The sequence below is a fragment of the Tetrao urogallus genome (genome assembly GCF_951394365.1).
Source record: "Tetrao urogallus genome assembly, chromosome: 5".
NCBI lineage: Eukaryota > Metazoa > Chordata > Aves > Galliformes > Phasianidae > Tetrao > Tetrao urogallus.
The window spans coordinates 49,942,059-49,969,833 of NC_136818.1; the positions used below are offsets into that span (position 1 = coordinate 49,942,059).

At 36.0% G+C, this 27,775-nt stretch overlaps 1 protein-coding gene across 2 annotated transcripts in view; it reads left to right on the plus strand.

Moving 5' to 3' along the window:
- Positions 1-27,775, plus strand: part of MYOF (myoferlin) — a gene marked incomplete at both ends in the record, with an annotated part of 65,830 nt that overhangs the window by 7,136 nt on the left and 30,919 nt on the right. Inside the window, 17 exons of one of the 2 annotated variants that reach the window (XM_079536075.1) lie at positions 10,553-10,661; positions 11,852-11,936; positions 14,022-14,185; positions 14,706-14,834; positions 15,918-15,980; positions 16,069-16,119; positions 17,639-17,669; positions 18,093-18,208; positions 19,478-19,604; positions 20,354-20,457; positions 21,375-21,443; positions 21,564-21,607; positions 22,458-22,540; positions 24,843-24,881; positions 26,039-26,163; positions 26,597-26,713; positions 27,566-27,743. In XM_079536075.1, the coding sequence (XP_079392201.1) occupies positions 10,553-10,661; positions 11,852-11,936; positions 14,022-14,185; positions 14,706-14,834; positions 15,918-15,980; positions 16,069-16,119; positions 17,639-17,669; positions 18,093-18,208; positions 19,478-19,604; positions 20,354-20,457; positions 21,375-21,443; positions 21,564-21,607; positions 22,458-22,540; positions 24,843-24,881; positions 26,039-26,163; positions 26,597-26,713; positions 27,566-27,743 (1,634 nt within the window). The remainder of the gene's footprint in view (positions 1-10,552; positions 10,662-11,851; positions 11,937-14,021; positions 14,186-14,705; positions 14,835-15,917; positions 15,981-16,068; positions 16,120-17,638; positions 17,670-18,092; positions 18,209-19,477; positions 19,605-20,353; positions 20,458-21,374; positions 21,444-21,563; positions 21,608-22,457; positions 22,541-24,842; positions 24,882-26,038; positions 26,164-26,596; positions 26,714-27,565; positions 27,744-27,775) is intronic. The other variant, XM_079536076.1, reaches the window with a different exon arrangement.

A 27,775-nucleotide genomic window follows, 5' to 3' on the forward strand; every position in this document is an offset into this window, starting at 1 on the left:
TGTATTTTACATCACTTATCAAAGTGTTGTCTAAGAAAGGAAGCAGAAGTTGTTCAATTTCCTACCTTGTCTGAAGGGATTCATCTCCTGGGAGAGTAACTTAATCATCAGGATAAATATGTTGAATAAAATTGTCTTGGGAATGAAATCCAGGTTCCTTTTCCTTTGAGTATCCTAGTAAATGGAATCTCTGAAAAGTCAGGTTCCTTACTCTTCCTGACTCAATAATTTTAAGCTCTCTGTGCAGTTAATAAAAGACTTGAAAACATGAGTAACTTCCCCAAGGTCAACTTGTAAATCTCTTTTTAGTGGAGGTATATTCCCTTACACTGAGCAGAGAAACTAAATCTTAGCTCAGCCTGTTGGCTGAATGTTATAAACCTAACACTCGTGACATACACTGAAGATTGACAACACTGTTGCTACCTTCTCTTCTGATTTTATTATAAAAAGATTTTAAAAGCAGTGAGGATTTTTGTTTTATTGGTGGCTTTGTTGTGTTTTGTGTTTTTTATTTTTAAGAAAATATGTAGTTTGATATTACGAGAGTCTTCTGGGAAAAGTAAATCAAATAACGTTAGTGGAAGGAGTTGCATATCTGGCTTTCCATTTGTTAGGGGAACTAGGGTTATAAAAATGGGAAACGGGGAAGGCACTGAGAATTACCTTTTCCGTTGTTCATTTATCTGAAAGGAAAGCAGAGATTCCTGGTATCAGTAAAGGATTCTGCACACAGACATATCCATTTTCTTTATGTTGATCATGTGCAGGAATTTAAGGCTTTATCCTTCCTGCTCCATTTCTCTTCTGGTTTGTACTGTTAGTGTATGCAGAGAGGCCTGTGAATCCTGCTCTAAAAATCTGAACTTTCCTAGTATAATATGTAGAGCGTCTATACAGTTAACATCATCCAAAGTATTTTTCAGGCATCTAAAAATCAAATATCATGGGATCTGAGGCTGCAGATTTTTTTTTTTTTTTTTTCTTTTTTTTTTTTCCATTGTGAGAGGCTGAATGAGAGTTTCATTCATGCAGTTTTGTCAGGCTTTTGAGGAAGTCCTCATTGCTCAGACAAAAATTTTTCGTGCAGTACTAAGAAGCTTAGTTTAAGTGTTTACTAAATCAGGCTTCATTATCAATGTTAGAGAACTAAAGATAAACAAATGGTACCAATATCTACCCATGTCTGGAAGGATATAAAATGTGAATGGATTTCCTTCAATTAAACAAAGAAAAATTTGTCCAGGCTTTCTAGACATGCTGTGATTACAGCAGAAAAGTCTTGTCAGTGATGAACAGGAAGTTGCATGCCATACTCATAAAAAACCTCCATCAGCAGAGACAAGCCACTGTAGCTCTTACCACTGCTGAAGTGTACCCCCCACTGCCTCACTGTGCTTACATTCTCTGTTTGGTCTCCATAAACATTCAGCAAGCATCAATGAATGTCAGTGGTGACATTTTTTCCGCATGTGGAAATTCAGTTCCACACCTTTGGCTTGTACACACATCCATGTCAGACACCATTTTGTCAGACTTCCTCTCAGCTGCCATCTGTCATGTGGCAACAACATGTAATGGAATACTGGTGGGAAGGTTGAGCATCTGCTACCATAATACCACCATCTCCCTCTGTTGTGGGAAAACAGATTCATATAGGAGGCATTACTTTTGGAGCTGCCCTCATAAAATATATAGTTAATGTATAAGAGTAACAAAACATTTTTAATGTTTTTTATTAAAACATAAAAAAGAAGAGCAACAAAATCATAAAACTAGTGGGGTATGTGGCCCTGTTTTTGTGAACGTAATGCATCAGTCTTGTTTAATGGAAGTGGTTGCCATTCCTAGTGAGTGTCAGAGATTTATGATGAATTTTTTCCTGGTTTTCATCCTTGAAAACAGTTGTTTGCAAACATATGTACTGCCAAAAAGTGATGGCATGAATAAGGTGTGACTGTGAAGCAAGGGATATTTCTCTATGTGATGAATTATAAAAGCTGAGTAGAGAGAGACAATTGCATTTTTTTTACTTGAATATTTGATTGCAGTGCTGTACAATTCATTTGAAAATTTGCAGGTCATGTATTTATGTTGACTGAAAATGGAGTTGCAAATATAGCAAAGCAAGTGATAAAGAAAGTGAGTTGGCACTGAGTGATGGGGATGCCTGGGGCCGGACGGGGCCACTCAGTGGGGCAGAGCCACTGCCATGATGGTGCAGGGCAGGGGGCATTGCTAGCTGTGCTGGGCCACATGTGGCCAGCGACTTGGATGTGCCTGTTTTAGGCAATCCACAGCAGGGATAGAATTTATTATTTTGTGTCCAAACATGATTGTACTAAAAGCTCTGGCAAAGCCTAGGATTTCTTTCTTAGCGCTCCTATCAAGATAAAGATTTTAGTCTGTTTAAGCTCCCACAGTGGTTAGGATCTTCAGCTAATCTGCTTTTTGCTGAAAAGGTAAATAGGTATATTTTGCCAAGTATCCACTCTTGAAGTCAGAGAGGAATTTTTAAAATGTGATCAGGAAAAAAAACCAGCACAACCCTTATCCAAAATGAGATGTCAGTTCCCTACTACTTTGTATGAAGTTCCAAGATTTTTAAACGGATCTGTTCCTTTCCTGGTCAGCCCCTTCCTCTCCATGAATGCCAAGTAGGGCTAATGCTGTTTTGAAAGGCAATGATGATGAATTTGCGTATTTTATGGCACTATTTGCACCTATTGATAGCGGTCTACTTCCATTGTAGATTTTCTTTGAGCCTTTCTACCTCCTCCCAACAGTTAAACTGCATTTCGCATTTTTATAGTGCTTCATCAGGTCTGCCTTTAAAACTCGCTGTGTGAGCAGATGCCCTTAGATCCCTGAGATTTCTTTAGGTCACTAAAGCAGTAAAGCATGCCTCTGACTTTAGGAAAATCCCAGAAACCACTTAATGGAGGAAAGCTTGCCAGGAATCCGAATGTTGTAATGGAATTTGTAGATTGTTACCAAAAAAGGGAAGGTACTTAACTTGAGCCCTTAAAATACTTCATTCTGTACAGGGGTTCAAACTGTAGCAAGCATGTTTTTCAAACCCTTTTGTAACTATCATCTGGGCCTGTGACTTGGGCTTGTAGAGCCTAGCCACAGTTAATACAAATGCCATGCTTATGTAGTGTGTCCACTCACCTATTCTGTGTACAAATTTAAAAAAAAAAAAAACTGGGGAAAAAAAAAAAAAGAGTAAAATTCTTTGGGAAAGTGATTTTCATGCCCAGAGCTGTGCAAGAATACATATAGTCCATACTGAAGATGGAGCAGTGCCTGCAAAGTTGTTATCTTTGAAAATAAATCCTGAACCTTCCCCCACATATTTGCAGTATGTGATGTATTTGGCAAGGAAACAGGATAAGCAGAGTTAGAAGTAGGAATAGATGAGTAGGCATCCTGACTCCAATGTGATAATAGGAAATGTCATCTCAAAATTTCTTTTCAATACAGAAAGCACTGTAACAGCAGAAGAGGCTTTATGTTAATGAATATCTAGTGACAGAAGTATATAAAAGAGGGAGAGGAAGTTCGGGAATGAGTTTCCCACATAATACTTGCATGCACGCGTAACCTGTATTTCTGTAGAGTTACTGATCCTACTTAGTATCATTGAGTTGGGGAAGGTTTTAGATCTGCCATGTTATTGTTTTACATTGCTTACGCTCTTCAGAATAGTCTGATAGTTGTTTTTATCAAGGTGGTCTCAATCACAGTTTGAGTCTCTAAAAACTAATGAGACAAACTTATTTGAATTAAGAATACTTTAAAAATTTTCTTCTTTTTAATACAAAAATCTTGTCTTTAAAGACAAGATCTTCTAGTCAGTCAAACACAGTGGTATATTTATTTAATCAGTGCATAAATATAATAGAAATTAAGTTTATTTCCAGGTTATTATCCTTGTTCATTTGTAATCATAGAATAGTTTGAGTTGGAAGAGACCTTTAGGGGTCATCTAGTCCAGCACCCCTGCAATGAACAGGAACAACTGCAGGTAGGTAAAGAAGAATGTAGGTTTTTCGTTCCTAGAATAATTCAAATTTTGGTTCCCAAATGTAACCTTTTTCATGACATCTAGCTCAACTTCTGCTGACTTCCAAGAAATGAGCACTTTACATTTATAATTAGGGAACTATTGAAGTCCGCAAAAAGCTTGTGAAAGTCTTGTACTGCAAGGAAGTCAATTACACAATTCTGTTTTCTTTGTATATATCTGAGAAGATTTTTGTTGAAAACTCCTCCAGTTAATTTTTCTATGAATCTGTTGCTCTGTGAGGTGGATAGCCAAAGAAAGCGCAAATTGTCTTGCATGTATCTCAGGGCAGTGTATCTCTATGTTCAGGACTGTATCGTGTATCTCTAGTTCAGGACTGGAAAGGTCGAGTTCAGTGTCTACCTATGGTCCTTACAACTTTCATTATAAATGACAGTAATGTTAAACAAAGCAACAAACATAAGGCAGGACAGGAAAGTGAGTGCTGTAGTGTATTGTATTAATTTTTAGATGCAATATTGATGTTGCTAATTGAACTCAAGCTTTTCAGATGTAAAGGCTCATTATTTCAGAAAAACAGTGTTTGTCATGGACTTTTGACTTTATTTGTGAGCTTTGGAATTATGTCTTGTACTTGTGTAATGGGATTTGACTCTAAAGCAAATAAATAGTTCATTACTGTAATCTTTTCTGTAGAGGTTCATTATTTTTTTTATGTTATTTTCCATTGAATTCTAGATTGAACTGGGATTTAGCTTTTGATTGTAACAGGTTAGTGCAGGGGTCTGTGTTTGCTGAGAGAGCAATGAGAAGAAACTACACCATGTGTTCAGCTTTATTTTCTTTGTTCTAGAGGAACATTCTTACGGTGGTGCAGGATGAGGAGCGCTGTGAATGACTCACTGGTTTGGCATGTTTCTGTAAAAACAAGCTTGAAAGAGCACTTGAATGTTTTCCCTTTCTCTTTTCCTGGAGATAGAATTTACTGTTCTATTTACAAGATCACTAAACTTTTGCAGATAGATTAAATAAGTACTGTTCATGGTAAAAAGACACAGTCATTCAAAAAGAGAAATGAAGCAAACCACAACTTACATGTATGCAGAAAGATCATCATAAGAATAAACCAGAAAGCACTCATGATCTGTGTTGAGCTAGATTTTCCAATGTAAAGTTGTCTGAAAAAAGAACACATCTGCTTTCTATTATGTCTAGAAATGTTAGTTGAAAGATTTCAAACTCTCTGAACAAATCCTTATGCAGTTGGAGAAAAAAAAAAAAAAAACTAAAAAAATTGCATCAGTCATCCGTGAGAAGTTTAAAAGAAATACTATTAAGTTACAATCTTGTTTGAATGAAGTGTTTTAATTTGATTTGATGGGAAGAGCTGGGATTACATGTTTCTCTGAGTTCTTTGTGTAGTTAGCAACATAGCAACACAGAGGAGAAACAGATTGGGCACACCCTTACGGTGCAGCAAATAATTTAATCACGTTTAAGTATTTTCCATAGGTAAACAATTACTGGATTGTTTGAATCTTCCTGCAGTTGGATCCTGTAGTGTGAATTCTTCTCTACGTCAGAGTGGCTGTGCATGAGTTGGCTTTTCTTTGCACACATTGCATGCAAGATCTAGGCTGGTTAAGATTCAATTCGGGAGCTTTCTGCTTTGCACAAAATAATATCTGTGTATTGTTTCTTAAATATTGTTTGCGAAACAACTATTATCTGATAACTAAAGAAGATAAAAGTAGTTGGCTTGAAAGTGTTTATTAAGAGCAAACACAAGATAATTAACAGAGGGTCTTGTAACACAAAAGCTATAATGCAACACACATACTGAAAGAGTGAGTGTAGAAATTATAACTCTTATGTTCAAGTTTGCTGATGAGAACAATCAGTATAAGCTTTGCCAAAGTAAATCCACAAAAATAAGGCAAAAGAATTCAAAGGCTTGAACGTCAGCTGATTTAAGGTCACTTGGAACTTAGTACAAGTAGTATTTAAGCAGATGGAGTACTTGATATGTCAAAGAATTCAGTACAGATTGCGACCTCCAAACAGGGATAGAATAATAAAATGATTGGTACTGTGAGTTAGCATATCCTGATCCAGGAATGGGTGTGAAGTTTCACTTCTCTTGGGTATTTATTTGGGCAGCTAACAGGAAGTGCTAACCACAGCACTAACAGATTAATTAGCATTAGCACAAATACAGTGCTTTTTCTAATTGTTGGGCATCAGCAGCTTAGTGACTTCATGCTGATAAACTTAAGTATTTCCATTGATTATGGACAGGAAAGTATCACAGGCCGAGTATGGTAAATTATACTTCAAGTGGTTAAAAATGTGCTTCTGAATGTGGAAGTTACATTTCTCTTTTGAGGTCTTATTCTGTGATATACCACAACTGCTTGTGGCAGGCCAAGTTCTTTTGTTTTTCTTCTGCAAAGCCAGAAAAGTTTGAGACCTGCCTGACAGAGCAGATTGCGTGTACCAGTCTTGGGGATGACTGGATAGGTATATGTATGCAGAGTTAAGAAGCAGCGCTTGGTTGCTGAAAGACTCCCTGTCATCTTTGAAGTCATAGAGACAAGACTCACCGATGACCCTGAAGTAGTCCTTGTTACTTTGGAAAAACAAGACTTCAGCCATTGAGCAGCCACATGATCAGAACCAGACTGGACTGGCAACCTGTTGTAGCTGACTTGAAGCGGGGTTTGAACAGCTTTAGAGCAGTTCTGTCATTCTTACAGGGGAGCAGTGGAACAACTGACATCCAATGAAAAGGAGCACTTTGAGGAACGCAAACGACTGACTTCCTAAAGTTTCTCTAAAGCTTAGAATAAGTCTAAGATACATATCAGCTATTTATTAGATTTCTTGGTCTCGCTGGAGTGGAAAAGATAGGAGACTGTTGTCCAATCTGTTAGAGGAGGGTAAAATAAAGGACTTCAGAGGCAACTAGAAGCAGACAGGTGGTCTGTCGTACTCAGTCTGCCTGAGGTGATCAGCGTGTTAGAAAATATTACAATGTATTTAAATGCGTGCACTGTTTTTATTTGCTTGGGACAGAAGAGAATTCAGAAGTACAAATTTAGGCTGCAAAATCTCAGAAGCACTATCACTGATTTCTTCAGTTAACATCACCAGATAAGAGAGTGTGGTTGCTGAACCTACCAGTCAGATGAGGCTCTTTTCAAATTTAATATAAGTTATTCCAGCTCGTATCAAAACATAATAGCAAGCATGCAGGTTTTTTCTGCTTATGTACATGGGAAAAGATTTTATTTGCCTTTCTCTAGAATCAGGTATGGCTAGTTGGTTTTGAGTAGTCTTGGTTTTGCTTCTGTTTTTTTTTCCCTTTTGTGATACTTCAAGATACGTAAATTTATGTCTGTTATTCTCAAATAAAAAAAGCGTAGTCATAGTTGAAGGACATTAGGAAAATCTGAAATAGAATTTTTTATTGATTAATTTTGCATTGAAGGAAGAATAGTGAAGAGAAATTGATTTCTTTCAGTATGTAGCTGCATAAAGCATTCAAGCATTTGTACCTTTCATTTATAGGAGTTGTTTCCCATTTGTTCATATACTTGTTTTCAATGATATTTACATCTTAGAAGCCTATAAGATAAAAAGGCATTAAGCTACACAGGATTTTCCTGGCTTAACCACTTTGAGCTTTGCAGTCACATGGAATGAACTTCTTTGACTTCTCTTTGACAGCTGAATAGTATAACTGCCTGCAGGCTGTTTGCCCTTAGTGTGGTAAAATTTGGTCAAATGCAGAGGAAGACATCTCTCTGGTGTATAATGTCAGACTTATGTGACTTCTATGGATCATCGATTTGGGGAATGTTAAGACATGGTGGGGAAAAGCCTTTATCTGTTTGAGAAAGGCCATCTGTTGTTTCTTGTGTCAGTAGATATTACTGCCTGGTAGGATTTGCTGAATGAAATCACTGCTGAAGGCTATGTCAAATAATACTGCAGTTGGAAGTATAAATAGGAGCACTGTGGTAATGCATATCAGATGTTTGCAATCTAAGTTTTTCTTGTGAACTGAATGCAATTATTACATAACAGGGGAAAATGATTCTTACGCTCCCTGAAGTTGAGAAATGCATGGAGTCAGAGTGTCAGCTTGTATAATCAACAAATATACAGAGTAATGTGCTTAGGCTGGTATCTACAGATTGTACAGCTAGAAAGATTATCACGGTGGAAAGGGATAATCGCAAATAAATGAAAATGCTCACCCATGTCCTAGGCTCACAGGAAAACTCCCAAGGGAGCATTCTGCAGGAAGAGATCCTTCCTCAGTGGCAGTCAATCCTTAAATGAAGTCTAAAAGAGGTGCAGCCAGGCTCCACCCGTTCTGGTCACACAGCTGAATTGCCTTCACCTGTGCTCCCATGGCTGACTAGGTGCTTGTCTCAGGTGATCAATCAGAGGTTCAGGCCATGATTCAGCAGTTCCCATATACAGCTAATTTCAGCTCTGTACAGCAGTTTGTAAAAAGTGAAAATGTACCTAGGACTGATTAAATGCCCACTGAAAATAACCTGTATTCCTATGGCTTTTAAAGAATGCTGGATCGAGACTACGCTACTGAACTGAGGTGTCTGTTTAATAAAGGGGAAAAAAAGCAGGTGTCAGAAATGGAATCAGAGTTTCAATTGTGATAATTTTAAAGGTTAGAACAGCTTCACCTGTTCTGCATGGCCTGTGATTTAGCTTAGAAGACACTGAAACCTTTTAGTGAAGGAGAGGAGGCTGGACTGGAGAGGTTCTGAGAGCTGGAGTATCCCCCATGAAAAGTAACTAAAGTGTTCAGTGAAGTGGCAGATAAAACAAAATGGCAATAGTATGAATGCAAACACAGCAGAATGTTTTTTCTTAAGGTGGGACGGAGAAGGAGAAAGATTAAGACAAGGGAAGGAACGGTAGATTGGGATACAGACTGTCTAGAGGGTTACAAGTTCAATGAGAAATGTTAGCAGGGAACTGGAGACAAGTTCTGCATCTGGCATGCGGAGTTGTATAAATGGAAAGATGGCGGGGCTGAACTGCATAGACCCAGCAGAATCCTGAAAAATTATCAGAATTATTAATCCTGGTACTGATCACAAGATCAATTTATCTCAATATATATCAGGAACAAAAATGGAGACAGGAGTGAAAGGTTAGAAGAATGAGTGAAAACAATCAAAAAGAGAACTGGGATTGGAGGTGTGAAGTGAACTGGGAAAGCAGAGTTGCTTTACAAGGTGGTTCAGATGGGTTATTCTAGCAGGAAGCATAGGGGTTTGTGCACAGCTAAGCAAAAGCTGTAGTATGTATTACCTGAAATCAGTATTTGCAGGAAAGTAGTGTTTTATACCTATCCTAATGTACTTAGCAACTTATGTTCTTGTGACATAGCACCTGAAAAGGCTACGATAATGTTCTTGCTTCATGTCACAAATGCCTTTGGATCTTTACCCTCTGCATGAAAAAGCACCATACTCTAAAAAGCAATGTAAAGGGGCTGCACTTAGATCTCTTTTTTTGCCATGTCAGCAGCAAAATTGGTGTCTTGTTTGAAAAACTTCTCTTACAGTATTTACAGGATGAAATTATTCCAGGGGTTTCTCACTGGCAAAAATCTCACTTATTCCAATAATCCACTTTATAGGTATTAACTATTACTACATATTTTGGTAACTAAATCCAGTGCCAGACATTGTGACAGTGATTCTACACAGATAGAAACTCAGCCTAAAAGAAATCTCTCAGTTTAAAAATGAATGTAATTTTCACTTTTTAATGAAGATGAGGATTAGAAAGGCAGTTTCAAGAAGGCAGAAGCAGCTCAAGAGAGTCTGACTTGTAACTCCTGGGCATCTTCTTTTGGTAGGTATCTCTAGAGGCATATATAAGCATTAGAAAACCAAGAGGAAAGCATGATAAACCTATTTGAAAATGTGGAGTATGGTAAAAAGATTATTTCTGAACAATGTAGAAAGAACATTGATTGCATTTGTTCTGTTTCACTGTTTTTATTACATAGGTGTGTGTGTGTCTTTTTGTGCATGTTTTTGGGTGTTAAGGTGTAACATCTGTATGCAGTACTTTTCATCTGAGAGTTTGCAAAATTACATAGGAAAAGATTTGATTGCCAGTGAGAACTGTAAGTGAAACAATTAACATAACTGATGATGGCTATACAGAATGTAATAATCAGAAATGTATATATTATTTTAACTTACTTGTTTATATATTATTTATACTTGTTTATATATTATTTTAACTTACTTGTTTAGTGTTTCTTCTGTGAAGAAAATGAGTACCTATACGCTCAGTGAAAAAGAAAATGTGAATTAGCACTACTCAGTCATTAGATGACATCTGCAATGATCTTTTAGGTTTTCAAGTTACAGCTGGAATCGTTTGGTTGACAGACACAAGCTATGGATGAAAAGGAACTTGTGCTTAACAAATACTTGTATTCTAATAATGATATTTACTTCATTTCAGGTTAATTGGCAGTGCATCCATAGCGCTTAAGGATCTTGTTGGTAACCAAAGCAGATCATGCCCTTTCAAACTCATACCTCTGCTAAATGAAAGGGGACAAGAAACTGGCGTGAGTGGCTTGCATTTCCTGCTTTTATTGTAGTCTTGATCAAAAATGGTCCAGCAGCAAGAAGCAAATATATTTCAAAGTTATTTTTACTGTATAGATTAAGTGCTTTGCAGTTCTGTAGTAAGAGCTTTAGACAAATATAATTTGTAGCAAGATGTAATTATTCCTGTATAGTCAGCCTGATTGATATCAGAGAGATTCCTCTAGGTTAGTTAAATTATTTTCTGTGCTTGTATTACATATCTGTATGTGTGTTATAGATACAATGAGCCACAGGGTGTATTTAATACTAGGCTGATTTTCACATACATATATTATTTTCCCGGGTAACAAGTTCACTTCACTTTTTGCTGTATTCTTTCTAATGTCCACCTGTGTCATAGCAGTGATTCTAGGAAGCACATAATCATGTGAATGTTTACTTCCAGCTCAGTTCTGAAAATTACACAAGAACTTGCTCAACTTAGTTTAGCATGAGTTTAAATTTAACAGAGTGATTAACCAGCGTCTGATAAAAGTAACGTCTGGAACAAAACTTGCTGTTTGTGCAGACTGGCTGCTAAGGCACTTCATATTACATTCCAGCTCACGTAATAAGAGGCCTTAAAGGGTAATTTCAGTATTTCACCAGCTACAGTTTAATATCATGGTTGGTTGGTCATGGAGTCTGTTTCTTTTTTCCTGACTCCTCATGTTACTGTGGCAACTAGGAATAATAATGTTTTATTCAATCATCTAAAACCACAGAGAAGCACAAAAATGCAATTCTGCAATTAGAATGGAAAATGAAACGTGTTTTTACTTCCAGGATGGACGTATGAACTGGCAATTTAAAGAGCCAGATAGGAAATGCTGCTTGTTTTTCAGACTTACATTGCTGGTCAGATAGTGTTATTTGTCTCTTTGTTTTCTTAATTTTAAATGTAGGATGTTACCTAATCTTCATCAGTATCGTGAAACTAAATAAATTAATATTTGTTGAATGCGTTATGTACTTGTATTGGAACTGATTTTTCTAAATATAAAAAATATATATCACTTTGTAAAATAAAATTGTAGAGCAATAGTCTGAAATTTTATTATAAAATTACCTGTGAACATATGTAGTTGTTCTAATACTGTACATGAATAATAACTCACTGCTTTAAATGAGTTGTTGTGAACATAGAAAACCATGTATTTTTCTGTAGGCAACAATAGATTTGGTAGTAGGATATGAGCCACCAGCTGGACCTGCAAATCCAAATGACCCAGGAGGGACCAATTCACAAGAAGGTATTTCAGTCTTTTTTCAGAAAATTACTGTTTGCTGTCTTATGTGTCATTTTAACCAGACTTTTGCTGAGAATGTTTTTGAGATCCTCCATTTTTTCCAACTCATCAGAGAACTGTGAAGGAACAACTGTTTTCAGTTGACAGATAAATAATTACACTAATAGTCAGACCATGCTTGTGCAGAAATAATTAAATGTAATAACTGTTATATGCTTGAGAAGAAATCAGTTTCGCTATTATCTACTGATATTAAGTAACATAAGATAGGAAAAAAATGAAGTTAAGAGTCTCCCGGGGTGAAATTTTGATTCCACTGAGAGATGTGGTTGGGGAGTGGAAGGATAGGTAATGCAGACACAAAAGTTGTGTGTTAAATTACTAAAATTCAGAATAGTTACGTGGAAAAGTGGACTTGAAGGCTAAAAATGTTAATCAATTTGTATGAGATTATTTTAATAGTTTTTAAAAGATATTCTATGATGGAATACAGATAAAATACAGGTTTTTAGATAGTATCCAGCAACTGAAAATTATTTCAGTGCTAGTTAGCAAACACCTCTTAGTGCATTATTGTAAATGTCTATTTCCTGTTAAATGAGTTGTGATTACTGCAGTTCTGAATCAGAAGTTAAAAATGAAGTATTAAGTCAGTTGCATGTTTCAACCAGGGCAGAAGAATTCTTAAAGTTGTTAGGGAGATAGAGACTTCCAGTCACAAAATGTATGTCAATCATGATTTTAGGCATCTCTTACAAGGATCACTGAGGAATTCATTATGCAGTGTGATCAACATCGTGTGTTGGTAAACTTACTCATGAATTTAACAAGCATTCTGTTAATGCTAACTACCATACACAGCACATTCTTCCTGTATGTTTTACCGTATTCATCGTCCTTCATTTAATAAAGGAAGCTAAAAACACAAGGGAATTACACTTCTGTGGTCTAGATATTTATAGGTCCTGTTTCATAATACTGGAATTTCACTGTATGATTCAGTACTGTAGTGTCATGGGGTTGTAGAACTGTATTCCACTAAGATAACTGTGATTTTAGAACCCTCTTTAAAGAGGAGTTTTAACAAACTTCCCCTTATTCTGCAGATGCATGCTGTGGAGGTGGATTCAATGTTTTATTTTAAATGGCAGTATTTCCCTTCACAAACTCATAAATGGTTTCATATTTTCAAGATACTGAAGTAAAAACCAATGCTATGCAACAGTCTAGTCTTGCTGCTAGGAGAAATACATTCAGCTTGCCATCCATGAGCTGAAGCTGAACCAGCATTCTGCATTTGTGGCCCAGAAAGCCAACTGTATCCTAGGCTGCATCAAAAGAAGTATGGTCAGCACGGTGGGGGAGGTGATCCTGCCCCTCTGCTCTGCACTTTGAGACCTCACAAAGAGTAATGCACATACATGTAGAGTCATCAGTACAGGAGAGACATGGACCTGCTGGAGTGCATACAGGGAAGGGCCACAAAAATTATTCAAGCAATGGAACGCCTCCTCTACAAGAACAGGCTGAAATAATTGGTGGTGTTCAGCCTGGAGAAGAGAAGGCTCTGGGGAGACCTGAGAGTGGCCTTCCAGTATCTAAAGGGAGACTAAAGGCAGACTCTTTAATGGGGTCTGTTGTGATAACGCAAGGGGAAATAGTTTCAAACTAAGAGAGAAATTTAGATTGGATGTAAGGAAGAAGTTTTTGGTTTATTTTACACTAAGGGTGGTGAGACACTGGTGCAGGTTGCCTAGGGGGGTGATAGTTGCCTTGTCCCTGGAGACATTCAAGGTCAGGCTGGACAGGGCTCTGGGCAACCTAATCTAGCTGTAGATGTCCCTGTTCATTGCAGGGGAGTTGGACCAGATGACTTTTAAGGGTCCCTTTCAACTCAAATGATTATATAATTCTAATTGTCTTAGGTAATCTGCACCCCAGATAAGGACAGATCTACAGCTAGTTTGGCTAGGATGTAAATGAGATAATATAATTTCAATACTATTCATGTGTGTCAGATTCTTATTACTGAAACTTCAACAACAGTACATCAAGAATTTTATCATCTGCACTGTTTTTTAACTGTAGCAGATGGAGAAGATGATGGAGATTGTGAAGATGTTGTGGATGGTGCTGTTGCTGGCATCACACCAACAGTTCCAAGTGGCACAAGGGAATCGCAGCTAGCTAGACGCATCACCAAGGGAAAGAAAACACGGAGAATCCTTTCTAACAAACCACAAGATTTTCAGGTAACCAATTTATTAAATACCGCATGTTGCCTTTTTCTGACATCACTCCTTTCACATTATATTGAGTATTTTTAATGTCAGATCATTCAAAGCTAATGCACTGTGAAGAAAATCAACCTCTAAATTTAAAAACCTTTAAATAATGAAAAATTCCAAAGAATTTTTCATATTGTTACGGAGATGTCCAGCTTTGAAGAGCTGACTGAAATATATGTGAATCTTATTTGCTATATAGTTGGAAGATACCAAGTTACAGTATCAGCTTTAAAAGTAAGTAGTGAAAGCAAGTAAAAAAAGAAACTGTATTGAAAAACTTATCTCCAGTTTGTCCTGTAAAATTCAAGTAAAGTTATATTTGCTGTCATAATTAATTTTGCTGGAGTCGGTCCATATCTACCAGCTACTTGAGGTTCGGTTAACTTTTTTTGATGGTGTATTCAGAAATTGCTGGGCAATAGAAACCTTAGGGAATGAGCTAATACAAATGTTTGATTATTTATGTCTTTTTTTATTTACTCAGATTCGCGTTAGAGTCATCGAAGGCCGTCAGTTACCTGGAAATAACATAAAACCAGTCGTCAAAGTTCATGTTTGTGGTCAGACACACCGAACGAGAATCAAAAGAGGAAACAACCCTTATTTTGATGAAGTGGGTGTTGTAAGAGTCATGTGGAACCTGTTCCTTGATGCTATTGCCCATGTGATATAATAAGGGCTTTGAATAGTTATGTGCAGGCTATAAAATCACTGAGAAAAAAAAAAAAGAAATTACTGTAGACCTCTATGGCGTCTGCAACTGAGCTTTCAGTGCAATGCTTTAGTTTATTAAGACTGCCACACAGAATCTGGAAATGTCACTGCTTCACTATATATAATTTGTGAATGCACAGCTAGATTTCTCTCCAGATAGAGACTTGTACCTGAAACATACGGAAATGGCAGAATAGAATTCATAGCAGTTTAAAGGGCACAAAAGTGATTGTGTATCTGGAACAGTAAAGGTACTGTTTATGATGTTTCACTCATACTGGCCAAAAAAAAAAAAAAAAAAAAGAATTAAAAAAGAGAGTGAGAAAATAACTTGCACCTTAATTTAATCAATTTTTCGTCAGTATGTAAAGGAGGGACCATATTTATGTACCCTTATTTCTTGTTGAATAGATTATGAACTGAAGTATGGCTGAGCTCAAACACCAAACCTGGTAAAGCACATACTACAAATAAAGCAAGTAAGCTAGTGTATTTATCCTCACGCTGTCCAACTCGGATTTTTACTGTAGCACTGAAGTTCAAAGATGCAAATCATTAAAATCATTGTCATTATAAACACTACACAAAACCTTCTTGACAGCTATTGCAGAGGTGACTAAATTAGGATTGAATGTCCTAGAGAACAAAACTTTTACAATTGCAGAAAATTCCCCGAGGAGAACATGAAGTGCAGAGCAAAGGCAGTGCTCAAAGTTTCCGACACAACTATACCTACTACATTCTTTTCAGTGGAAGTCTTGACTGTCTTCTGTTTTGTACTAAGTTTATTTACCATGTTCAGTTTTTAATTCTGTAGTAAATAATTATATAATGTTTTCAATACAGAAGCAGACTGAAAATATGATAACAGGTTAGGTTTCATAAGCCTCCTAAGGTCATGTTTTCAGATTTTCTTCTCAAAGGATTATATGTTTGCCATTTTGAGACAAGTTTTTTTGTTTGTTTGATTTTACCTTAACAGATATTCTTCTACAATGTCCACATGACTCCTTCAGAGCTGCTTGATGAAACAATTAGCATTCGGGTAAGGAAGGCAGTGCATATGGGATTCTCTGGCCGTTTCACTGTCATAATTAGTTAGGAGCATTCCTGATTCATGTCTGTCTTTATAGGTGTATGATTCTTACTCCCTTCGAGCAGACTGTCTAATGGGTGAATTTAAGGTGGGTATGAAACACCTTCAGTATCTTGACCAAATTTAAAATAAACAAGAGAAATTATTGAAGTCTCTGTTTTAAGCATTTAAATTTATAGTGCTTTATCATGGGGCCAGAGAATTACCTGATGCCTTGATTGTTATGCTAGAGACTATTTGCTCTAACCACTAGTAATTGCTTTTCTTATTTGAGTAGATTAAAAGAAAAAAAAGAATTAAATTAGAAGAAAACTGTACCTGCTTTATATACCAAGTTCTCTCACTTGTAATCCAAGTGAAAAAACCTATTTTCCAAAAGGTAGTTGCTCTACTCAAAAAGTAACAGGCTGATTATTTGGCATGACAGCATAAAGATGCAGGTTCTGAAATGGTGTGGAAAAGTGTAAATTTGATCAGAAGCTTAAGTAAAAGAGATCACAGAAAAACCTTTTAAAGTAACTTCTCATGATAATAGTGTGATTGGTTTTATTGGTATGTGTTACAGTCAATATTGGGAGGTAAATATCTGCCCTATTAAGGGTATTCCTAAAGCAATACAAACAAAGTGTTCACATGCAAATTATAATGCTTGCTCAAATTCTCCATTATAACATTTTCAGTATCATTGTTGATTGTCTTACATTTGCTTATTTTGTAATGAAATAACGCAGTACATCTCTAGACCAGATACGTATGGAAGAATGCTCTTTATATGAAGGTTATGACACAAATCTGGCAGCTTTTGCTCCTTGCTGCTTAGTTCCTCTATAATTTCTAGTGATCCCGACAGTGAATGTTGCAGTGTTCCGACAGTGAAGTGTCGCTCTGATTGTTCATTCACTAAGAAAAATAAGCAGATGACAGCTTGTACTTCAGATGCTTTCTGTTCCTGCACAAATTTCAGGAGTAACCCCTGCAGGAGAAATTCTCTCTAGAAAAAATGACTCTTTTCAGACCTGTGAGGAATACTGGCTCCAGTTGCCATGAGCAGACATACTTAACCTTCCTGAACATGTTTGAAATCTGATACAATTAATACAGTAGTGGTGTACGTGCAATCTTGTCCATGTTTCGCCTAGTGGAAGAAATATTGCTTATCTCTTATAAAAGAAAAATGATTCATTAGAAAAAGGAGTTTAATTTCTGCAACTGAAGGATGAGATTTTCATCAGGAGATAGGCTTTTCAGAACTGTTTTCTTGCTTTATGAATGTAAAATTAAGGGAAAATCCGGAAATTCAGGAAAGCAATAAGCTAACTCCATCTTCTGTCTCTGATAAATGGAAAAACCAGAGATCCAAAGAAAGAAGGAATTAACTATCTCTGTTAGATTGTATACATCTTTTATGGTTTTTTTTCTTGGATGCTATATCTGTTCAAAATTCCTCATTTGTCAATGTAGGGCATTCTCTCTTTTTCTTCCCAAGAATATACCGTGTAAACTTTTATCCTGTTTGTCCCAAGCTTGTGGAAAAACTTCAAAGGAGTTTTCCCACCCATTTTGCTTCTATCTATCTTCAGATGTGAAGTTTTTGTTCTTTATTGCAGATTGACATTGGCTATATCTATGATGAACCTGGTAAGTAACAGCTACTTCATAACTTCTTTCCTAGTTTGAAACTTGAAATCAAAACATTTTCATTACAATTTCTTAAGTAAATTGAGACTTTGCTTAAAGTATTAAAAAAAAAAAAAAAAAAGAAAAACCAGTATGTAATTCCTTTCAGTGCTTTCAAGATGAAGAACAAGCACTAAAATTTGTATATTAGTTTTGATATCAGAGACATTTTTAGAAGTGCTTAAAGCACTACAAAATTGTTTGTTCATTGTGTCACTGTACTAGTATGCCATTTAAATTTTTAGCAGTACTAGATGTCTCATCTGAATGTAGATACTGAGACCTAAGACAGGATAATTTTTTTAAATAGTTAGCTTTGACACTATGAAATTTGCCTTTTGTGAAATGGTTTTTATTAGGTGAGTTTTGCCTGTTTAATTTTAGGCCATGCAGTGATGAGAAAATGGCTTTTGCTGAGTGATCCTGAGGATACAAGTTCAGGAGCTAAAGGCTATATGAAAGTCAGCATGTTTGTCCTGGGAACTGGAGATGAGCCACCAGTAAGTTTGACTGATATGCTTTTTTGCTTTTCTTCTATTTTCTCCACCTCATTCATGGATATGTATTCATGTTCCTCCTCACACTTCATGGATTCTGTGTAAGTCCTTCTGTGAGCAGTGTGTAAAAGTAAGGAAATACTTAGGAATTGTTTCAGGGGCATCCAGTACTAAGTGACTCTCAAAGTGTTACCCTCGCCAATTAAGCAACCTTTGGACAAACTTTGTATATGCTGATCAACCATTTGTAGGTATTTCTTCATGTCCTGGAAGAAGCAGAAATGTGCTATCTTGGTGCTGCATGTGAGCTAATATGTAATTCTACTTAACACTGGTAATCAGGCTGAGCAGGATATTGGTATCAGTTGAAAGACTAACTCAGGAATGTCTCAGCTATTGCATAATGTAGATGAGCATGCAGAGAAACCTCTGTACCAGAAAGCTCCAAATACTTAACTGGTGAAAATCAGGCCCATCAATAGTTTCAGGTTAGTTAATTTGATGTATAGGAAAGAATGACTGTTTAAAGTAACTACTGCTACTAAAAATTCAGTCCTTAACAGTTTGCTGTCTTGTCAAGGTAAAAATAGACCCTCTTCCTGTGTCACGTTTTTTTGTTTTTTTTTTTTTTTTTACCCTTGAATGTTTTCTGTAGCTTCAATTCTGCTATTGCTCCTGCCTGAGACTTCTACATTCTGCTCTTCCTTAATTAAACGTAATGTGATCCCTAGAATCATGGAGTATCTCCTTGTTCTGTGTTATAGAACCATGGAATAATTTGGGTTGGAAAATTTAAAGTTTGTGCTGTCTTAATGATTCTTGATATAACAGTGATGCTTGCAGTTTTTTATGGTGAAGTTTTTGATCTCTTTATTTTTAAAACAGTAAGTTCTGGTAAATTATATCAGAATTGTACATGTTAGCTAGTTGTAATATGATGCCTTACCACAATATTAATCTCAAGATGAGTATGAAAATTGCATGAAGTTGGCATTTTGTGTGAGTATACTAATGATCATCAGATGATAATGGTTTTAAAAGTGTGATTGTGATAAGTTGGATAGAGGTGAAAACTAAATGAAATAGTTTAAATGAAATTAATTTTTTTTGATTGATAATACAACAAAATTTCATTCTTTATAATGGAACTGATAACAGTCTTCTTCCTGAAGTGGACTGCAGGCACCAGTTTAAATAATTGCCTTAAACCTGTATGTTAAACTCTATCTTTCTTAGATACTATCTGCTGTGTACCATTGTATCTCCCAACAGGTTGAAAAAAGGGAAAGAGATAATGAAAGCGATGATGTGGAGAGCAATCTGTTACTTCCAGCTGGAATTGCACTTCGATGGGTCACTTTCCTTCTCAAAATCTACAGAGCTGAGGACATTCCACAAAGTATGTAGATTCTAACTATGTGCCTATTGGTGTATTTGATTGCACATTAGAAAAATTAACATTATAGAACTACCTACGCTAGCTGCTCAGACACAGCTAACTATGTTAGCTGTGCATGAACATAAAACATTGCTGCTTGAGCCAATAATTCTGTGATGGCTTAAGTAGCCTATTTCAGCCCTTTGGTAGTTCTCAGTATATCTTCTTAATTCTTATAGTGGATAATTTAATGTTATACACTAGATTAGTGATGTTCATCTGTTGATGAGTGGGATTCAAGAGGTGGTTCATTAGCCTTCATCCAATCACAGAAGTTAGATGCACATAATTAACATTCAAGCACAGTTGGTCTGCAGGTATGCTGAATGCTCTATGATTGGTTTTGAGTATGCAGTGCATGTGCCAATTTTATCCCTTTATAGCATGATTTCTCCCCTCTATCTGTGATAGATGGCCATGTCTACAGGTACTTGAGTAAAATATTTCAAATATACAACTGTGATTGTCAACTCAGGAGCACACCAGCATTCTTTATGGTCTTTCAGGAATTTATATTCTTGAAATTACACCAGAGCCTAAGTTGTCCCCTTTCACTAGTAAATGTGTGCTCTTCATAACTTTGTTCATCAGATTAGACTTCACTCTACCTTGATCTATTAATTGGTTGATTTTAGTGTGAATGTTATGGCAAGTTTAAAATTAGAGAAAAATGTACAGACTTTAATGTCTGTTATGAATATTCTCTCCAGTGGATGATGCTTTTGCACAGACTGTCAAGGAAATATTTGGAGGAGAAGCAGACAAGAAAAATCTGGTAGATCCCTTTGTGGAAGTTTCTTTTGCTGGAAAAAAGGTAATTAAATAAGTATCTGAGTCATTGCATTTTAATCATGGTTGTGAGGGGGAATTTATATTCCAATGTATGTTTTAAGCTTACCAAAATTATGGAAATGTAAAAACATTGGTGCTAAAATTCACCTAATAAAACGAGGACAGTCTACAAGGTACAGCAGAATGGGTGTAAAGCTGATGACTAATAAAAAGAATGTATGACTAAAGGCTAAGAACTGATGCATGCCAGATTGCTTATCTACTGGTTCCTGATTGCTTTTATGTAACTGGTTGTGCGGATTTTTCTGGACAGATTAACAGCATTTGTACATTTTATGACTAATATGTTCCCCAGAATACCAAATTTGAGCTGAAGCTCAATTGCACAGCCTACACTCATAGCTATCCAGTCTTAAAGAGGAAAAATGTCAGTCTTTTATTATGCTATATAATCAAATTACCATCCTCAGTAAGCCAGATCTCAGAGGAGGTTTTCAGTAGACATTACCAACAAATAATACAGGCTTCCCCAAAAAGTATATTTTTCATCAAAATCTGCATAAAGTAAGCTTAAATTAGGTCCTTCCTTTGCCTTGTTTCTTTGCAGTGGTAAGGGATCATTAGTTTACAAGCACCTTCATTATAGCTAGTGGAAACAAGAAGCTTTTTTTCCCCTTAGGGTAATTCCAGTGTCAGGTTTAAATGCTATTTCAGAATTTTCCCTCCAATAGTTGTTAAGGTTGCCTATGCAGGTCAGTGTAGATATATTTATGAATTGAAAACAACTGGTTTATTGCAGCATAAGAACCTCAGTATTCATCATTAATCACTACCTCTTATCTCTCTGAGTAGAATATGATTGACCCCCAATCATAGCTAGAATATGCTTTTTTTTGGTCCATTTAATCTTTGTCCTTTTTTAATTTTATGTTTTTTCAGGTTTGCACAAACATAATTGAGAAAAATGCTAATCCAGAATGGAACCAAATTATTTATCTTCAAGTCAAGGTCAGGTTTTTTTTCTTGTTTATTTAGAAGACAGACATTCTTTTGGTACCCAAATTATTAAGATTAGAGAGTTGAAACAATTAATGGGTTATTTTATTATCATTGCTTTGTTTTTTTCAGTTTCCCTCAATGTGTGAGAAAATAAAGCTTGCAATTGTTGACTGGTGAGTTATGACTTAAAGCACTGGACAACATAAATTATATTATGTGAAGTCTGGTTCTTGATCTGTCAGATATTGTTGGCCTCAATCTATAAGAGTATTTAAGAAGATGCATAGGTATCCTTAATACGGTTTCTTTACAAGATGCCTGATTAGCATAGTGTTAGTTTTGTGCAGTGAGCAATACACACTATTGTTACTTAGGTGATAGTGAAGAGTAGTATTTGTAATACTTGTGTTTGTCTTTTTTCTTTCCTAGTTTTGTGCTCACTAACTAGTATGTTTGTATTTTTAAAAATGCTTGAATTCCACTGCATTTTCAGATAAAACTTGAATGACTGATTCTGTAAATATTTGTCTTGCACGTATCAATATTGTCTTCCCTATTAATTCATGGATTGTTGAATATTAAGCACACTTAGCGTTTAGGTTTAGGTGGTTCAAATCTTTGCATGCTAGAGTTGCTGTTCTATCTGTATGCCTGTTTATTCTTACTAAGCATAGTTCTGGAGAGAAGGCAGAAAATCTCAGAGGGATCTGGTTTGCAAATTTCTGACTACTACAAATTTCTGACTGTATCCTTAGATATATAAATGATTATTTTCAGCAGGGCTTCTAAGTTGGTTACTAAAATTCTACTATTTTTGAAGGAGTTTTTCAGTTTTTCATGACTTCCTCATGATAAAAACCATTTTTGTAACTAGTCATTACCTTCTGCTAATAATAAAAAAACATTCTAGATGATACAAACGTGAGCACACTGTCTTGGAGTGCATTTTAGCCACCTGTACTTGCTTCTGTGTAGGATAGCCAATATAAAGTTTAATTAAAACCTTTCCTTTTTCTTTTTCAGGGATCGTCTTACCAAAAATGATGTAGTAGGAACAACATATTTAAGTCTCTCAAAAATTGCTTCATCTGGAGGGGAAGTTGAAGGTAAATAATTCAGCAGTATGTAACATACTTTCTTCTCTTTGAAGGAACAGTAAGCATCAGTGCTGTTAAGAAAGCATACTTTCATATAGCTCCTCAGTTCTGTGGCAACAGGATTATCTGTTTCCAGAGATTTCAAAACAACGCTTACAGAAAACATACAGTGGAACTTTTCAGAGTATTAATGTTATACCACATCACATCAAAATAGCAGTAACTCAAAAGTCAGTGTTGTATTTTTAATAAATAATATTTAATAAATATAATGATAAATATGTACATACAGTTAATGAGTCAATTAAATTTGTAATTTCCCAAATTCAGAAAACCATGTGATCTCACAGTGTACCATTAGTGAGATAAGTAAATTTGCTGAGGTATTTAAAAACAATTCAGAGGCAGTGTTTCATAATCATTACTTCATTGGGTACTAGCAGACAAGATTTCTTTTGTGACCTTGTAAGTCAATCTCTTTTCTTCTTGGGAAAAGAATGTAAAAAAAATCAAAACTGGAATATTCCTGAGTAGTTAGCCTGCAGGAATGATCTAGAACCATCATACTGCTTTCAGATGCTGAGAGGAATTTTGATCAGTCACTGCTTTAATCAGCAGCTTTGTAACTCATTGCTTAAGAACTCCACATGACTGTCATTTAGCAACCCTTATGTTAATAGTTTCACTAGGAACTATGATTGCGCGTCGTTAATTTGCATGCCAGTCAGTTTACATTGCTGGATTTGTAACTTCATAAAAATTGAAAGGTAAAACTCACTAACTGCAAGAAATCAGATTTTGTTAGGCAGGATGTGAAGCCTGTAACATACTGTAGAACCTCCTGTGTTCCAGCTTGCACCCACTGCCCCTTGTCCTATCACCGGAATCACAGAATGTCAGGAATTGGAAGGGACCTTAAAAGACCATCTAGTCCAATCCCCCTGCAAGAGCAAGAACACCTAGATTAGGTCACATAGGAATGTGTCCAGGAGGATTTTGAATGTCTCCAGTGGAGACCCTATGACCTCTCTGGGCAGCCTGTTCTAGTGTTCTGTTACCTTACTGTGAAGAAGCTATTTCTCATATTTATGTGGAACCTCTTGTGTTCCAGCTTATTGTCTCCATTAGACAATAAATTTGTAATAAAACTCTTTATAATAGTATGATAAGTAGTTTTGTGCAGAGATTTTGGAGAATACTAAGTAATGCAGTTTCTATTATCTTTCTATTCCAATATAATACTGAGAATGTTTTACAAATAACATCTTTGGTATCTATGTCTATAATATCATCTTTTCCTAAGAGGTTTTCATACAGTTGAGCCAGCTCCATGACAATGATTCTATGTTACTTTACCTGCAGAAATATTTTTTCTTTTTCATGAACATAGTGTGGCATATTGGGTGTCCATATGTAATTTTAAAGCTCATGGTTAAACACACTTGACATTTATTAATATGTTGTTCATTAACTTGTAGGATACTGACTCAAAGCCATTTCCACAATAAGAACCTAAATCACTGATTTTTATTTCTTTTTCTCTTGCTCACAAAACCTATGAGATGTGTACTTATTGTCAGAAAGCAGTCCAGTTTGTCTTTCAGCAAATAAATATATCAGGAGTTTAGAAACAAAATGCGTGGCTCCAACTCTGCGTGATGTGAGCAGATATTGAAATCTGAGATAGAATTGTATTGCCAGCCACATAACATCAAGCTTAGGGTCTGGTTCCCTTAAAAGTACTGCTTTTGAAAGTACAGCTTTACTTTCATATATGCCACATGCAACCGGAGCCAAAAGCGAAGGTTAGGAAGGCAATGAGAAACCCAAGAGAGAAGGGCTGGGCTGTTGGGGAAATTTCAGCTCTGAAACAATTGCTTGTACTACCAACACAAGTATGTAACTTGAACTGCTGCTGAGTCAGAGCTCCCTTATGAGCCAGGAGTGCGTCATTTAGGTGCTGGGTAACATGTTACTTGGATTCTCTCTCTACTGAAGTACTGACATTGGAATAAACCATTTCTGTGTAAAATCGCAGATTATATTCCCAGGAGCTTCAGGGATTGAAGCCTGTTCCAGTTTCTAAATGACTGAGAAGCTCCTTTTCCTTTGGAATTCATATAAGAAAAGTAACACCTTTGTATTATAAGTGAAATTCTAGCCCATGTGAACTTTTGTTTTTTTTCTCAGGCCTTCAACTATATTTTTAAAGCAGCTTGTTTTTTTTTTTTTGTCTTTTTTTTTTTTTTTTTTAAATGCTGTTGTCTCCTGTCTTGTAACATCTTCAACATCTTCTCTTTTTATAATATAGAACTTTCATCTTCGGGAGCTGGGTCTTCATCATATGAAGGTTTATATATCTTGGTCTGTTACTGATTTTACTCCATTGCCCAAACTGCCTAAGAAAACCCGTCATTTCTAATGTATAAACATATTTTAGAAGTTCTCTCAGACTTCACCATTGTAATTACAGACTATCAAACACAGCTTACTGTATAAAACAGTTTTGGCATTGGAACTGGTTGCTTCTGGTTGGCTGATGCTTCAAGCTGTGTTTTAGAGTTCAGCATGCGCTCGCTTCAATTATGAAGTGCTCTAACAGTGGATTGCAATTTTTAACTTACTCATGAGGTCAAAACTATGTTTGCAGCTGCTTAGCCCTGCAGTAGTAAATAACTGCAAAAAACAATTAGCACATGCTTTGCTTATAGTTAGCCATGTGTATAAAGTTTGAAAAATGAAATCTGATTCTGTGACTAGCTGGAGATATGGCTCTTTTTCACCACTTTGGAAGATTTCATATAAATATTTATGTAATGAAAAATAAATATAGTTGGAGTGCAGCTCAAAGGTAACAAACACATTCCTGCACCCAAATACTTTTTACTATTTTTCTTAAAGTAATACTAAGTTAAAGGCCAAAATAGCTTTTTGGAATTGCCTTCTGTAGTATGTGATCATCAGCCTTCTAAATGTTAGTCTTTGCTTTACCATGAAGTACAATCACAGAGAAGTTACACCACAATTAAAACAGTGAGATTAATTCTGCTAAATTCTAGATTTCTGTGGTATGGTGTGCATCTTTATTGTGGCTGTTCAGCTAGAGAAGTGATGACCTCTGCATTTAAATGAATGCAAATGTTGTGTTTCATTTCTTTGTGGAAAAGATGTTTTTCTATTAACATGTGAGTGTATTCACATTCATGAAAATCTAGTATTTGGAGTGGGGCAGAAGTTCTGTTTATTTTGTGCTTTTTTTACTGCACGCAGAAGTATACAGTAAATATATACAATGAAAGAGGAGTTTAGGAACAAATAGTCAACAAATAATAAATATAGTTACTTTAAATTCATATTATGTACTCAGATAATAAAGTGTTCTTAATTTACTAATAACTAATACCTAACTAATATCTAACATTTGTTCTGTTGAGTTTGAAAGTAATGACTTTTTTCCGTCTCTGAATGATAACTAACAAAGATATAATGGTGATGTTTGCTTATTAGTCAACACTGGAGAAACAGAAGTTGGCTTTTTACCAACATTTGGCCCCTGTTACTTAAATTTCTACGGAAGTCCAAGAGAATACACAGGATTCCCAGATCCATATGATGAATTAAACTTTGGAAAGGTCAGTTTCTTTATTGATTTTTTTTTTTTTTTTTTTTTTTTTTTAAATAAAAGGATTAAACTTGGGTGAAATCAATTTATTAATTCACTTTAAATTTTGTTTTTTTCCATATTATACTCCCTTTGGTTTTTCTTTCTGATGGTAGCTTCTTACATTTTTTATAAAAACAAATTTTTGAAGGAGCAACAGAGGTTTTTAGTGCACTTGTATTTCTTACCTCTTTGTTTTCCTAAGTATGCAATATTTTTCACTTCTATATTTATAATTAATTCTATCTGCCTTTTTTTTTTTCGTTTGTTCAAATATGTATATGCATGCCTATGCAGAAGTTTTAAAAACACTTCAGTGATGCCACAAGCATGTACAGGCAAAGAAAGATTGTTACTTCAAGAGAAAAATGTAAAACTGGATTAAATCTGTCATTCTGTTCTAGGGAGAAGGAGTTGCTTATAGAGGAAGAATTCTGGTTGAACTATCTACAGTGCTTGAAAGCAAACCTGTTAATAAAAAGTTAGATATGATTCCTAATGATGACATACTGGTTGTTGAAGTAAGTTCTTGTTTTATTGTCACTGCTGGTAATGGAGTTCTGCCTTGTATGCTTATTTCTGGAGTGTGATCTAATGTACTAAAATTGAAACTGTTGAGTTGAATCTTAGAATCAAGAGATGCTTATTTATAACACAGCTACAGAAATATCAGACCCAGGTGTATGTCCACCCTGCTGTTGATGCTGAGTTGGGACCCTTCATGAGGGGTCTGGAGCAGAGTCCGTCAGGGTTGGAGCCTTTGGCTGGAGCAGGGGATACTGCACCCCGCCCTGCACCCACAGCTGGGAGCCGACTTATCCAGCCCATGCCCTGCAGGCTTCTGGGCTTTATTGGTGACATAAATGATGGGATCAAGTGCACCCTCCTCAAGTTTGCTGATGACACCAAGCAAAGTGATACAAATACAGTTGATACAATAGAAGGAAGGGCTGCCAATCTAATAGTGATAGAACAAGGGGGAGATCTAGGGTAGATATTAGCTGGAAATTCTTTACTTAGAGAGTGGTGAGGCGCTGGAACAGGTTGCTGAGAAAATCCATGGATGTGTCCCATCCTGGCAGGTGTTCATGGCCAGGATGGATGGAGCCCTGGGTGGCAACCCTGTCCAGGGGCAGCAGAGTGCAATAATTTTTACGGTCCCTTCCAACGTTAGCCTTTCTATGATATTGTATCATTTTTATACTCTCAAATGCAGTAACTTGTGACACACATCTGTTGTTTTGGTACATCCCAGAAATAAGCAAAAAATATTAAAATTATTGTTTCCATTGAGCAAATACTACTATTTTTTTTTAATTGTGGTTCATATCTTTACAAGTATTTAAACAGAACTAAAAATGTTCTTGTTGTAGAAATACCAGCGCAGACGAAAGTTTTGCTTGGCTGCTGTGTTTCATTCTGCTACCATGCTGCAAGACACTGGTGAGCCTATCCAGTTTGAAGTTAGCATCGGTAACTATGGCAATAAGTTTGATACCACCTGTAAACCTTTGGCATCGACAACTCAGTACAGTCGTGCTGTTTTTGATGGTAAGGTTGCTGCTGATCTTGGGATAAGATCA